The following is a 14,942-nucleotide window of genomic DNA, read 5'->3' as shown; positions in this document are numbered from 1 at the left end:
CCGCCCCCATCCAGCTTAGATACCACCCCTCCCCTGTGGGGCAGAGCCCGGGTCGAGGATGTGGCACAGGGCCAGCTGTGGTCCCTCGGGCCTGGGCTCTGCCACCGCTGCCCTCCAGGTGTGTGCAGTAGGCACTGTGACCAGTGGGCCGGCCTCGCTTATCTGAAGTCCACAGGCTGTCCGTCTTGAGGCTTGAATGACCCGATGTGGGTGATGGGAGTAGGACCTCCCGGAGCCAGTATGCACTCAGTACATCAGTCATGGGCGCAAGGAGGAAGACAGCTGTGGACCACAGGGCCCCACAGAGGCAAAGAGGGAAGGCAGGAGGAGGTGGGGACCCTTTTAGGGCAAAAGGGGCGGGAAAGATGGGAAGTGCGGGCCGATCAAAAGCCAGGTGTTTGGAAGGGCGGCCACGTGAGGAAAAGTGGCCAGCATGTGTGGAATCCAAGAGAAGCACAGCTCCGGAGAAGCACGAGTCAAGTCAGGGGCGGGTGGGATGGAGAGCAAGGGAAGGCCCAGGGCAGGGCAGGGCAGGGCGCCAGCCCCAGCTCAGGGGCCCTCCGTTACCTCAGGCAGCAAGGAAGTGTGAGCAGACGAGGGCCACACCGGGCGTGTGTCCAGGAGAGGGCCCTAGCTGCCGGTGCGCCTGGACCAGAGGGGCTCAGAGGTCCCACACCCCAAAGAACCAAAAGCAGGGGCTGCGACAGGTACTGGGCTGGTCCTCCCATGCCCGTGGCCGCCCTGGCCACAACCGCCAAAAGGCAGGAGCAACCGGGGGCCCATCGACGAACGATGGGCAAGCGCATCGTGGAAGAGTGTTCAGGTACGAGAAGGAGCGATCCTCCAGCACACGCTACCACACGGNAGGGCCCTAGCTGCCGGTGCGCCTGGACCAGAGGGGCTCAGAGGTCCCACACCCCAAAGAACCAAAAGCAGGGGCTGCGACAGGTACTGGGCTGGTCCTCCCATGCCCGTGGCCGCCCTGGCCACAACCGCCAAAAGGCAGGAGCAACCGGGGGCCCATCGACGAACGATGGGCAAGCGCATCGTGGAAGAGTGTTCAGGTACGAGAAGGAACGATCCTCCAGCACACGCTACCACACAGGTGAACCCGGGACACGCTGTGCTGGGCACCATGAGCCAGACACAAAGTGATCCGTGTTGTACGATCCCATTTACGAGAACCCTGTACCATCCACAAATTCAGAAAGTAGATTAGACACCAAGAGCTGGCAGAAAGGGTCAGAGTTTCTGTCCCCAGTTTCTGTTTGAGGTGATGAGAAAGCTCTGCAAACAGTGGTGACGGTGGCACAGTAGCGTGACTTCACCGACACTCTGAGTGGCACACCTGCCCTGGCCAACGGGGTGCTGCAGGTACTTGCCACAACCCCAAAGTGTGAAGGACACGGCACACCAAACCCCACTGACCTGTAGACTCTAAAGGGGCAAGTTGTGTGGTGTGTGAGTTATGTCTCCATAAAGACATAATTTAAAAAGAATCAAGCGATAACAATGACACAGAGGTCCAGGGGGGTGACCTTGGGGCTGTGCGTGGGTGGCACCGGGCCGAGTGGGCCTAGAGAGGAGGGAAGGTGGGCGGTGGGGGAGGCCTTTGGGAGGGGGAGCCTCGCAGTGTGGCCAGAACGCTGTGGCGCAGGGAGGTTTCCCCCCTTCACCCCTCAGCCGCTCCCTGTTCGGTCAGATTTTAGTTTTCCTCTGATCTCTTTAAGAATTTTGAAATCATGCAGGAAAGTGAAGTAGCTCCATTTATCTTCCTCTCTGGAGCCCTTTGTGCCCCGACCACCTGGACACCTGCCCATTTCTCTGCCTCCAATTATTATACAATCAAATACCCACCCTTGGGGCACCATAAAAACCTGCAGGACAGGAACTTGNATAAAGACATAATTTAAAAAGAATCAAGCGATAACAATGACACAGAGGTCCAGGGGGGTGACCTTGGGGCTGTGCGTGGGTGGCACCGGGCCGAGTGGGCCTAGAGAGGAGGGAAGGTGGGCGGGGGGGGGGGAGGCCTTTGGGAGGGGGAGCCTCGCAGTGTGGCCAGAACACTGTGGCGCAGGGAGGTTTCCCCCCTTCACCCCTCAGCTGCTCCCTGTTCAGTCAGATTTTAGTTTTCCTCTGATCTCTTTAAGAATTTTGAAATCATGCAGGAAAGTGAAGTAGCTCCATTTATCTTCCTCTCTGGAGCCCTTTGTGCCCCAACCATCTGGACACCTGCCCATTTCTCTGCCTCCAATTATTATACAATCAAATACCCACCCTTGGAGCACCATAAAAACCTGCAGGACAGGAACTTGGGGCAGGTGAGCGGCCCTTCAAAGGAGGGGAAAGCCTCGTAAAAGCAACCTGGGGCAGGAAGAGCTGGCGTCTTCCCCACCAAGGCGCTTCCCCTTTCCCGACGGGACTGAAAACACCAGAAGCAGGCGCAGCCCCTGGCTGTTCAGCAGTTTCAGGGGCTGGGATCAGAGTCCGATGGAGGGTGGGCCAAACACTGACGCGCTCCCAAAATGCTAATACTCACAGCAACGCTTAGACGTGGGCCGACCAGGACCAGCCCCGCAACTCACTGCAAAAGAAACACGTGGAGGCCTGAGTTCGAGAACGACCCAGGACTTCAGGACGGCAATGGGAGCATCGTTACCTCCTGCAGGGGCTCCCAGAGCACGGCATCTCTAGCCCCGCCCAGGGCACTGGTTCCAACGTGAAACCCACGGAGACGGCAGAAACGCCGGCACTGGGGAGGGACACCCAGAGGCAGTCCCGTGAGAGGTTCCTCTGCTGGGTGAGGCCCCAACTGGGCGATCAGGCTCCTTCCTGCTGACGGGCCCTGTATCCACATCGTCCGTTCTGTGGGGGAGAGGCGTCCTTGCCCGACATTGCAAGTACACTCGTAACCCTTAGGTGGAGTTTCGCTTTCCACGGTTTCCGTTAACTGCGATTGACCGCAGTCTGAAAATAGGACATGGGAAATTCTAGAAACATTCACAAGCTTTACACTGTGTGCCAATCCAAGCAGTGCTGTGATGAAATCTCACGCCGTCTGCTCCCTCCCCTGGCTGGGAATGAGTCTTCGCGTGCGTGGCCCAGCGTCTCCACGCAGCGTGGAGACACGGAGAGAGAGACCACGTTCACAGGCCCTTTGTCACAGCACAGTGTCACAGGCATTCTAACTCACTGCTGGTTTTTGTTGTTGCCCTTACTGTGCATAACTGACATGTTGACTGTCACTGCCGGTGAGAGGAAGGGTCTGCAAAGCGTTGGGGGGGCTGCCTGCGGTTTCAGGCCCCCCACTGGGGATTCGAGAATGAGTCCCCACAGATAAAGGGAGGTGACGGTAGGTGTCTTATTTTCATGTCTTCATTCCTGCCATTTTTTTTCTTTCAAAGCGACCCTGTCCCACCTTCCCAGCCCAGTCCCACCCCCGTCCCCCTGTCCCTCCTTGGGAAGATGCCCCTGTGCTGCGTGTCCGGCCCCGGCCCTTGCGCCTCTCCTCTCACCTGCGCCGCCCAGGTACGAAGACTTCGGGCTGTCCACAAAGAAGGGCAGAAGCCCTTCTGGGAAGATATAAACCACCTTTTGTCAGCCACAAAGAAGCCACCCTGTCAGCTCAGGAGCAAGGCCAACTTCGGTCCGGAGCTAAAAAGGCTTATTTTTAGAGCCCCACAAACAGCGGTTTGTCTGTAGGGCTGGCCCCAAAGAGCGGCCTCCGCGGAGGGAGCCTGCTCACTGGAGTGCGAGGCTCCGCGACTAGAAAGGCCGATTTCAAAAGTTCACAGGAGGGGGCCTTTAAGAATACGGAGCAGAGCTGGAGTCTGTCTGCAGCACAGCCCATCCAAGGTCAAAGGCAGCGAGTGCAGGAGTCTCTACTCTGCCACCAATGGCCACCCACCCAGAGGCATTCGACCTCCCTGCCTCCCACAATTTCACTTCTGCAAAATGAAAAGGTCGACCTGAAAGGCCATTTGGGCTCTAAAAGCCCGTAGCCTATTTAGATTAGATGTAGGTTTTGGAAAATCGTTTAAATCTGCCCTGGCTGGCGTAGCTCAGTGGATTGGGTGCTGGCCTGAAAATTAAAGGGTCACGGGTTCAATTCCCAGTCAGGGCACGTTGCTGGGGTGCAGGCCAGGTCCCTTGCTGGGTGTGCCCAAGAGGCAACCACACGTTAATGTTTCTCTCTTTCTCCCTCTCTTCCTCTCTCTCTAAAAACAAATGGGTAAACTATTTTTAAAAAAGAAAGAAAGTTGGTTAAAACTGTGCTAATTCCTTGCCACTCCTTGAGCTTTCCTTAAATACATCTTTTCCAGTTTTTTTTGTCCATGCTATTGGTTTTTCTATGATATTCATATTTTTCTCTTTGCAAAAGAAGAAAGCAGCGCACACAAATTTGCGGGGTTCGTGGAGCACTGCGGGTGATTCAGCTCTGGTCCACGGAAGCGTCCAGTGAGACGTGGCCCTGGTGACCCCTCTCCCTCTCAGCCTGCCCACCTGGCGCCCTCACAGAAGGGGAAGCTGCAGGCTCTGTCCTTCGGTGCCGACTTCCCTCCTTCGCCCCACAGCCCTCCAGGCTCACTGCTGCGTCAGGACTCTCCTCCTTCTGAAGGGCAAGTGATTCGGGCCCTGCAGGTCCCTGCAGTGCTGGTCTCACCCAGAATTAGGGAAAGGGGAGGGGGGTCGTGTCTGTGTCCAGCTGGTTTCTGCTTGTTCAACACAGGTAAACACCCTCCGTTGGGAGCCTCTGAAGCAGGGGGGGGGAGGCCCCGTGACTGCACAGGCTCTGGGGGAGGGGGAGCCGGGTGCTCCTGCAGCCACCGACGGCGCCCTCTGTGGGTGAGAGTCCTAGTTTGTGTCCTCCCAAGGCACAGGGCCCACAAAATGCCCCCAATTTTTTAACGTGGTAGAATATCCGTAACATGAAATTTACCACATTAGTCACTTCCAGCATCCAGTTTGGGGCATTAAGTGCCCTCAGGGCATTGTGTAACTGTCGTCACCGTCCCTCCGCGGGACTTCTCCGTCCGGCGTGGAGGGTGGGGGGAGACTCTTCATCCACCAAACCCTCGCTTCCAGTTCCCCCTCCCCCAGCCCCTGGGTCCCCCCAGCCCCTGGGGGCCACTATTCTTTCTGTCTTTGTAGCCTTGGCAGCTCTGTGGGCCTCATACAAGTGGAGTCATGCAGGGTTGGTCCTCTCGTAATAGGCTTTGTCACTCACTACAATGTCCTCCAGATTCATCCCCACCATGGCACATGTCTGGGTTTCCTTGCTCTTTAAGGCCAAACACACTCCACAGTGTGTGTAGACGTTGTTTGCCCGTTCACCTGCCGACGGACACTTGGGTTACTGCCATCTCTTGGCGGTTGTGAACAACCCAGCCAAGCTGCTGCTATGAGTGTGGGCGTACAAAAGCACTGTACATTCTTTAATGATAATTCCCAAGGGAAAGCTTATCAGAAAGAAAAGAAAACAAATCAAAGTCCATCAAAGGAATTCAGAATCCACAGGAGTGAGTTCGATCGAGGGCACAGAGCAGGGACCCCTGAACTGTCTCGGTTCCCGGCGTCCTTGGTGTCTCAGGGATTTTTCACAGCGCTCCTAGGCAGCGAGGCAACACCACACGCTCTCACTCATATGTGGGATCCGACACACAAAGGACACGACGAACAAAATAGAGACAGGTGTGGGCACATGGGGCAGACTGGCAGCTGTCGGAGGGGCGGGGCCACTGGATGAAAGACAGCAGAGGGAGCAGCCAAAGAACATACACACGTAAACCACGGCCACAGACCTCAGTGTGGTGACGGCCGGAGGGAAGTGGGGGCAAGGGTGGCAGGGAGGTGGGCAAAGGTGGAGGCAGAATGGGGACATCTGTAACAGAGTCGACAATAAAAATAAAGTAAAAAAAAGGAGACAATAAAACAAAACAAAAGCCTGAACTATTACACTCATTAAGTAGCTAGATCCAAACAACTTGATAAGTATTTACATTCTAACAACAGCTCTTTGAGATAAAATACACACAGAGAAAATATATTTTTATTTTATTCTTAAATCACTTAAACCGTTTACTAATGGGGTGTGTGCGTCGATGGTGCGCATTGCCATTTCTCGGCCCTGGAAACCGACGACGACGCCACCACCTGCATTTCCGCAGTAAGCTACCAACCACGCCGTTCGTTTCCTGTTGATTTGTGGTGCTACTCTATTTTCTTCCTCATTAAACTCTGTTTTAGTGGTTCTCAAAATTCTGCAACAGATTTTTGGTCAAGGTGTTTCCATTAAAAGTTTCTCGCTTTAAAAACGAGTAACTTGAAACTCACAGACACACAAATGAATGGTCCACAAAAGGGCTCCCTTCCTCCTGCCAGGATGAAACGCGCTATTGCCATTAGCCAGGTTCTACCACTCAACTCAAATGCCCATGCGAGACGTGCAGTTGAGACCGTTGTCCAACTGCTGATCAGCACTTTACTCCGTGTTCCATCCCAAGTCCTTCCTCGTTTCTCTGATGCTTTCCGAAGATTGCTTAGGTCTCCCCTGTCCCAGGCTCACAGGACTTTAAAAAACCCATCTTCTTATTACCAAGGACTAATCTGATTGCTCACTGACTGGAGGACGTGGTCTGTATGTTTTTTGGTGTTTTTTTTTTGGAATTTATTGCAGTGTCCTTTGTGGCCTAGAACATAGTCAATTTTTTAGTTATTTTTAAAGATTTTTTTATTTATTCCTCTTTAGAGGGGAAGGGAAGGAGAGAGGGAGAGAAATATCAATGTATGTTTGCCTCTCGTGCATCCCCTGCTGAGAACTGGCCTGCAACCAGGTATGTGCCCTGACTGGGAATCGAACCGCAATCCTTTGGTTCACAGGCCTGAGCTCAATCCAGTTAGCTACATCAGCCAGGGTGAACATAGTCAATTTTTATCGCTGTTCTGTGTTATTTAAAAAGTATGTGTATCCTGTCTGTGGGCATAATGGTCTCTCATTATTGATTAATAGAATACAGTGTTACTCAAATTCTCTGTATTTTCTTATGTTTCTAATGATTAAGATAGTCCAGTCTTAGCAATAGCTCTGAAATTTGTCATTGGTATCGTAATGTCTACATTGGGTACACTTTTGCCCTGTTTCGCTGTTTAAAGAATAAGGCTATCCTTCTTTGCGGTCTGGTCTGAGACGACCTGGTTTGAACCTGTTACGGTCGACTGGACGACGCGACGCGCATGGAAACACTGGCACTCTGTGGACTTACACCCTGCAGGGCACTCATCTTTTCCAGCCTGTGGACATTGTGTCCCTCAGTGGAGTCCATGTGACTGTCTTTGAAAGGACACTTCGTCCTCCTCACTGCTGAACAGGCAGAAAACGGAGCTGTTTTGACTTCGGTAAACATTTGCTACACAGAAACATTCACCACTAGAGAGATTAAAAGTGGCCCAGAACAGGGAAGGGAACTGCACACCTCTCTCCCCACAGTGTGACCGCATCAGCACGCACGGAGAAGAACGCGGCAAGAACCGCGAAGAGAGCCTCATCTTGTGTGACGCAATGCCTACTCCCCACGTTCTCAGGTCCACGATGGGTGACGTGCTTCAGCACGAACTTGACATGGGCTCTCACTGGGCTTCTCCTCTTATCTTTCCAGAACTTGCATTTGAACTTAGAAGACTGAGGTGGGAATAAGTCAACACCCACATGTAACACATGTGATGAGAAGCGCGGCCCCTGGAGATGAACTGGGTGTCCATTAGGGGGCACACCACCCTCGGCTGGTTACCCCAGTCCAGAGGCCAGTTCACAAGCTTGTAGACACAAATGCCTGCACCCCGAGGCTTCCCGATAGCATCGCAAAGGTCAGCCTACCTTTTTGGATAGGCTGACATTAACTGAGCTCAAGACCCAGGTCAGTGTGGTCATTTCTACTCAGATCTACGTAGACATTCATTCGGGCAACACTCGCAGAGCCCCCGAGGCCAGCCCTGTTCTAGGCGGTGAGAACGGAGCACTGAACTGTGTTGTGCCGTCACAGGTGCACGCTCAGCACAGGAGTTTGACGGACAAACATCTGACATCGCCAGCTGGTGAGAACAGCAATATGGGGAAGTAGGCGCAGGTAAGAAGATGCGGAGTGCGAGCCCAGGAAGAAGAGCCCATGTGAAGTGACTGCGAGTCCCCTGAGGTCCCGGCAGAGTTTCAGAGGGGACAGCACAGGGACTGGCCCTCAAGTGGGTGCCAACTTAGACTGTCCTGGCAGTGATGATGTCTACCCTCAGTAGGCCAGAACGCTCTGGGTCCCTTCGCCCCAGGCAGGTCTTTCCTGTAGACAGGCCTGTCCTTGTGCACATGTTGGTTGGTGAGCCTGCATCCGAACAAGAGGGTGGGTGAGCTGCAGCAAGCCCGAGGCCCGAGCACCCGTGGGCACTTCTGAGCCATAGCCCGTTGGCTCTGTACTTGCTCAGGCCAGAAAGGGCACTGACAACCTGCCTCTACATCGGGGTGAGGACCCCCTGGCTGAGCGCCTCCAGCACATAGCAGCTGCTCCCATGTGCAGAGCACAGGAAGGTGTGTCCTGAAAGTGGAGGAGAGCCTGAGAGAGGACTGCAGGAACTACCAGACTCCTCATCTAATGAGCTGGCTCATGGTCTACTGGAGCACAAAACCAAGCGTTGATGAAGCCATTAAGAAAACGCACCAGCCCAGTTTTTTTATTCATGTATACCTCCATGTTATTTCAGAGCATTTAATGCGGCTCTCAAGTCAACAACGTCTTGCAAAAACACCCAGTACTTTTCCCCCCAAGGTCAAAGCCGTTTTTCATACATTGCATGGCGTTATCAGCTCAGGGCTCCCCCGCGGTTAGGTAGGGCTGGCTTTGCGGTCCCCGTTTGAAGGACCGGACCTTAGACGTGGAGGCCGCCGCACTGTCCACCAGGAGCCGCGGCAGACATCAGGTCGCTTGTTCCTCGCCTCCCACCCTGCACGCCGAATGGGCTCACTCACGTCCTCCCATCAGTTTGGGGGCGGAGGTCGGTCTGGTTCTGAGTGTGAGATGCGCTGCCGGTCACGGTTAGGGGTGTGTGCACGACCCTCGGCCCCGGTGCAAGAACCTCCCGCATCAGCCCGCCCGGCACTTAGCGGGGCTCGGCCAACCTCCCCGCCAACGCGCAGTACCCCCAAGGGGCCAGGCATCCCGCTGCCGGCCACGCAAGTCCTCCCAGGGACACGGCTAATTGAGCCGGCGCTGCTGGTCCGGCGCGCCCGGCCTCGAGCCCTGCGGGAGCAAAGGATCCGGGTTCTTTCTGGCAAGGACTCGAGAGAGCCGCTGAGGCCGTAGGCTTAGTGCAGAATCCGCTGGTCGCAAGCGGCGACCGAACCAGCAGGGATGCGCCTGCAGCCCGACCCCTCGGCAAGCCCGCGAGTGCATTCCACAGGCCCCGCCCACACTTACGCCCCACAGACCCCGCCCCTTCCGCCGGTCCCCGACCTAGACCCGCCCCTTCCGTCAGCCATTCTTCCGGGGGGCCGCCTCTTCCGCCAGGCTCCGCCCCTTCCTGCGCACGTGTAGGCTGCAGTCCCCACCTGCGGCCAGTGAGTCCCCGCGCCAGGTCTGCAGGTGTGAAACCCTGCACGGCCCCGCCCTCTCGCCATGGGGGTCCCCAAGAGGAAGGCCTCGGACGGCCCGGACGGCCCGGACGGCCCGGCGTCTCCCGCGGGCGCAGCCAAGCGGGCCCGCACCGAAGAGCTCACGGGCGTGCGCTTCAAGACTCAGCTGAAGGACCCGCAAGCCGCGGGGCCGGGTGAGTGCGGGCGGGCCGCGGCTGGGGAGCACATACGTGGGAAGCGGCCCCCGAGCCGGGGTGTCCCAGACGCAGCCCCTCCTTTCTGCAGCTCTGGGGTTAGCCGCGGGCTAGGGCCTCCCCTCCCGATTTGCAGACGAGAAACCGAGGCCCCAGCGGTCAGGCGTTCGGGGCCCCAGGGCCGCTCGGGGACGGCGCGCGGCGCTCCCTTGCCTTGTGCGGTCCGCGACCCTGGAAGGCCGACTGGTGTGCTTGTGACAGCTCCACGTGGCCACAGGTCTCCCTTGCCGGGGCAGCACCCCTCGGCGAACTCTAAAGCCGTTTCCCTGCAGTTGTTAGGAAAGGAAACAAGTGTAGCGACTCACAACAACTAAGTATCGAGTCCCCACGGTGACGCAGGCCGCTCACTACCGCGGTCGGCACTGTTTGCAGTAGCGTTGGCCCCCCAACCTCACCCAAACTGGGGCTTCTACCCGGACATGTCAGCTGGCTGAAACTGGGCCGGTGACCGACGGGGAGCAGACGCTATGACTTCGCTTTTGGGAAAGTGCGATGCCCTTCACAGGGCCATTAGAAAGGCAAGTTGTGGGGGAAACAGTTGCACTGCCATTGTATGGAACGCTGGTGCTGTGTCAAAATGGACCGTGACTGGGTTTCTCCCCGGGTAAAGAAGTTGTTAAATAATGGCCAGAATAGCCTCGACGGATTTCCCGTTTGTGCTGCAGGGATTTTGTCTGTAAATTTTGCTGCCTGCCACTGCTAAGCAGTGCTGGGTTGATGAGGCCTGCTTTAGCAGAGGCATACACGTTTCATTCACTTGTTCATGTGTTCGTTATTTTTTAGGGGAGAGAGAAAATGGTGAGTAAAAATCAGACAGGGCCCTGGCCATTGTGAGTTCACACGAAGTCCAGTGGGGACAGCAGATGAATGCATAAAGTCACCTGGAAACCATCCTGATGTCCAGGGGCCTGTGTCTCATCTGGGGGGTGCAAGTAGGCTCCCTGAGGACGTGGCTTTTCAGCAGAGTTGCAGGATGGGGTGTGGGGACGGGGACAGGGACAGGGAACCAATGCCAGAAGAAAGCCACATACGTGTGGTTGTGCCCTGAGAATCTCCTGACACTCAGGTGCGCATCTGCATAGGTTTCCGTGGACACCGATAGGTTTCCATGGACACCGGCTGTGCGGTGCAGGTGAGAGGCCAGGGGCGTGTCTGGGCAACGGTGTTCATCTCCTGCGGGGCTGGGGGGGCTTGTGTGTGAATCTGGTCTCCAGCGTGCATTCTCCCTCCCTTTTGGTGTATTCCTGTCACTTCCTGTGGCAGCATGGCCTCCCCAGGAAGTGGACTTGGTAGATGTCAGGGGACTTTGTCTTCATCCAGGCGTTAGGGACGTGTTGTTTCTAGGTACATTAAAGCATTAGTGACATATGTGTGAGTTTACACGACGCGCTGATTTGATGCATGTGTATGTTGTGAAGTGATCACAGGAAGGTTGGTTAAGAAGGTCACTCCCTCACACAGTCACCTCTTTTGCGGTGCAAACATTTCAGACCTATCTCTTGTCACTTACAAGTACACAACACAATACGGTTAACTAGAGTCTCCACGCTGAACGCCAGACCCCCAGAACACACTCGCCTCACAGCTGGAGGTTTGCACCCTGTGACCTGCGTCTCCCCTTTTTCCCTCCACCACCCCCTCCCTGCCCTGGCAGCCTCCACTCTGTTTCTGTGGGGTCAGCTTTTTTCAATTCTCTGTCTGACTTATTTCACTAATGCCCTTACAGTCTGTACATGTTGCAAAGGGTGGGATTTCTTTTTTTAAGGCTGAGTGTGTGTGTAGATGCATAGGTAAGGGTATAGCACCTTTTCTGTGTTCGCTCTCTGATTGTGCCCCCCGCCCCCCGGTGTAGGGGTGGGGAGCAGACTGCTGCGCGCCAGGTGGGTGCAGACCCGGCGCTCAGGAGTGGACCCAGTCGGTACTGGGCAGGCTGCCTGGGTGGAGATGGCCCCTCCTGCTGCGTGTGAACTGGCACCAGGGCTCTGATCCCCCAACTGTGCATGGCAGCTGTGCTCCCCACCTCAGTTGGTCCAGTTGCCAGGGTGCTCCTGCCGGACGCCCCCCCCCCACAGTGTCCAGAGCAGCTGTGTGCGCCTCTGGGGAGACTGTCCTTGCTGACGTGTGGACACCACTGTTTCAGCCCTGGAAGCGTTCATCTGTGCGGCCAAGATGCTCCCACGGGAGGACGTGCATGATGTCGTGGAGGGCTACATCAAGATTTCCGTTGAGTGTGCAGAGGTGTTCCAGCTCCTGAACGGGGAGAAGCGGCCGGAAAGTGAGGTACGTTCCCTTCCCGCCCGACAGAGGGAAGGGAAGGAGCTCGTGTCGCCGCTGCACTGTACTGTGTGCAGTATGCTCCCACGTGCTGTGCGCACTGGACACGGGATTATCAAGTCCCTGGCGTGGAGCCATACATGGCACAGTGCGGCACATTTTCCAAACACCACCAGCTTTCTACAGGAGACAGTGCTTCGGCCGAGTGCTGTGGGCGCTCTCATTGGGACCTTCAAAAGCATTGCAGTGGGAAGGACTTTTTAGTGGCGGATGTGCCGTCAGCTAGGGTCACCAGTTCCTAATCCAAAGGCCCTGGCTTTCAGTGTCATTCCTTTTAACAACAGGGAAGTGGGCAAGAACTATGTCACAGATGCAGACACATACTGAGCTGACTTGTTTCCTGGTCCCAGAGAAGTTCAGAGCTGGGGCTGTTTAGGGGCCTGTTGACATCTCAGGGTCGCTGTGGGAAGGCTGCTGACCTGAGGATTCCCGAAGCAGGGAGGCCCAGGTGCAAACAGGTTTCTCTGGCCACTCGTTTGCTGTGGTCGTAAGCAAGCAATCCTCTGTGCAGCGTGACTGTGGGGACAAGAGGAATTCCGGCCGCCTCCCTGCCTTTGGCTCAAGATCTAGAGCCCCATCCTGCACGTTGGAGGTTTTCAACCTGCACGTGGCTGGCGAACGCAGGGGCAGGTCTGGGGTGGGGCAGGGATGAGAAGATTCACGGGCATTTCAACGGTCTCTGCAGATGCTGTTAATACTTCAAGTTTTCGAGGCCATATTGTTGCGGACAGCCAGCGACCTGTCCCACCTGCACACTGTGGGCACCAACATTGTGAAGAAGCTACTGAACAACCACATGAAGCTCATCTGTGCGTCCCTGTACGCCTCAGGCTATAGGTAGGTCACGCCTGTGCCCGGCAGTACAAGTGTCCGGCTGGCTCCGGGCAGCTCCCTGCGTGTGTGTCTGTGCTTTGCCCTCCTGGGGCATGGAGCCGAGCCCTGTCCGGGACTGGGGCTCGCGCGGACTCCACCACGGTCGCTGTCCCTCCCGCCCGGCTGCCCTCCTCGCTGTGCTGGGGTCGCTCTGAGCATTCTCGACATTGCTTGTCTTGCCCAGGGGCCCAGACAGCCCCTCCAGGACCTGCACGGCTCCCTTCCTCTCCGCCTTCAGGGAGGCCTTGGAGCCTCCTCCATCCGCTGTTGCTCTCTGCCCCTTTAGCCTGCAGAGGAAGACATACATTTGTACGTGTGTTTTCACTGCTCTGGTTCAAGGTCACAGCCACGTCAGCCTGCCGACTGTCTTCCTCCCTCCCCTGGGACGCAGGGTGCCGGTGGTCGGGGCCTTGACCATCTTCCCAGCACCTGACACAGCGCCCAGAGTGTGGGGGGTGCTGGGCCGACCGCGGGGTCGGGGCCCGCAGAGGGAAAGGCCTTCCCACAGATGGGACAACTGACTGGACAGAGGAGTGGCCATCTTTGTAGCTCGCATCCTGTATTCTTGGATCCTCCTCAGACTCGGGTTTTTTTTCTTTATTTGAAGCTTTTGTTAGGGCTTTTTAAAAAAGTATGCTCGCCTATCCCCTTCCCTCCCTCTTCTAATTTGGGGACAGTAGACTGCAGGTGGCTCTGTGCACCAGCTTGCCACAGCAGGCCTCACTTTCCCCCTTGTCCGGTGCAGGATGGCTCGGGCCTGCCTGAACCTCATGGCTGCCATGGTGACCCAGGGCCCCGAGGCCGCCAGGGACGTCTGCAGCCATTTCGATCTGAATAACAAGGCCTTACACACCCTGGTAACCAGAAGAGGCTTGAAGGTGAGCCCCCAGCGCCTCGGACTCCCCGCATGTTTCCCTGCCGGGGGCCACAGGCTCTTCTCTCTCCCTCCGGTTTTGGTCCCCACGTGCTGGGGACAGAGGCCTGTGTGGAGGGCCATGTGCCGTGGTGGCCCCTGTGTCCTTGGGGGAGGGAGGGCCTCACTCCCTGCTGACCTGGCCGAGCCCAAATGATGGGGGGACACCTGAGGCCTGCTGCTCAGGGGCTCAGCGTCACGGGGCCTCCCTGGCTTGTTGGTGAATGACAGGCCTCAGCTTGGTGGCCTCATGCGTGGAGCCTGGGGGATAGCCCAAGGCACCTGTTAACACTCTGTCCACTTTGGAGAAACCCCTTTGATGTCGAAGCCAGGACGTCGTCAGAGGGGACATTTCTGGCTCTGTAGCGGTTCCTGTGCCTCCCAGGCACGTCTCATACGAGGGGTGCTGGGTTGTCCGCAGGGACGGACATGTTGGCATTGGGGCTGTTAGAAACCGTCCCGGAGGCTCTGGCCGGGGAGGACGGCCCACCGAGGCACGGGCCAGGGCAGGTGGTCAGAGCTTGTTCTGCCTTCTGAGTGACGGCCGCACCCTTGCCTGCACGCCTGTGCCTCCGGCAGCAAGAGCCAGTCACCGCCCCATCCGCCCGGGTGGGGGCACGTTCACGTGATTGGCGTCTGCCCCCAGGTGTGCCCTTGTTCTCTGACTTCCTGGGACCCGAGTTCCTACAGCGCCAGGTGACACAGCCCAGAGGGTCATCACAGGAGCACCTGGTGACTTCTGGGAATCTGGGGGGTTGGCACAGTGACCAGGGTTCTCCTGGAATTGTGAGTAGGTGTTCTCCGAGGGACGGTGGCCCATTGGTGCTGTGCTCTGTTTGTGATTCGTGGGCTCTGTTCAGTGAGCGGGGCCCCGTCATCGCCGTGTTTCTAGGAAAGGAGTGTTCGCTCCAGGCTGGTCAGTGCAGCCATCACGATTGGGCCCACGTGCTGT

The 14,942-nt window shown here is 56.6% G+C and overlaps 1 protein-coding gene across 1 annotated transcript in view; it reads left to right on the top strand.

Annotated features, from left to right (window-relative positions):
• The first annotated feature begins 9,493 nt into the window (after positions 1–9,493).
• Positions 9,494–14,942, top strand: part of URB1 (URB1 ribosome biogenesis factor) — a 33,426-nt gene continuing 27,977 nt past the window's right edge. Inside the window, exons 1-4 of the mRNA XM_037065264.1 lie at positions 9,494–9,810; positions 12,011–12,150; positions 12,890–13,041; positions 13,823–13,955. Of these exons, the coding sequence (XP_036921159.1) occupies positions 9,660–9,810; positions 12,011–12,150; positions 12,890–13,041; positions 13,823–13,955 (576 nt within the window). The 5' untranslated portion in view covers positions 9,494–9,659. The remainder of the gene's footprint in view (positions 9,811–12,010; positions 12,151–12,889; positions 13,042–13,822; positions 13,956–14,942) is intronic.

The sequence above is a fragment of the Sturnira hondurensis genome, unplaced genomic scaffold (assembly GCF_014824575.4).
Source record: "Sturnira hondurensis isolate 20B ecotype Veracruz unplaced genomic scaffold, ASM1482457v3 Scaffold0015596, whole genome shotgun sequence".
In the NCBI taxonomy this organism is placed as follows: Eukaryota; Metazoa; Chordata; class Mammalia; order Chiroptera; family Phyllostomidae; genus Sturnira; species Sturnira hondurensis.
The sequence above is the reverse complement of the archived record's forward strand: the minus strand, read 5'-3'. Positions and strand labels throughout refer to the sequence as shown.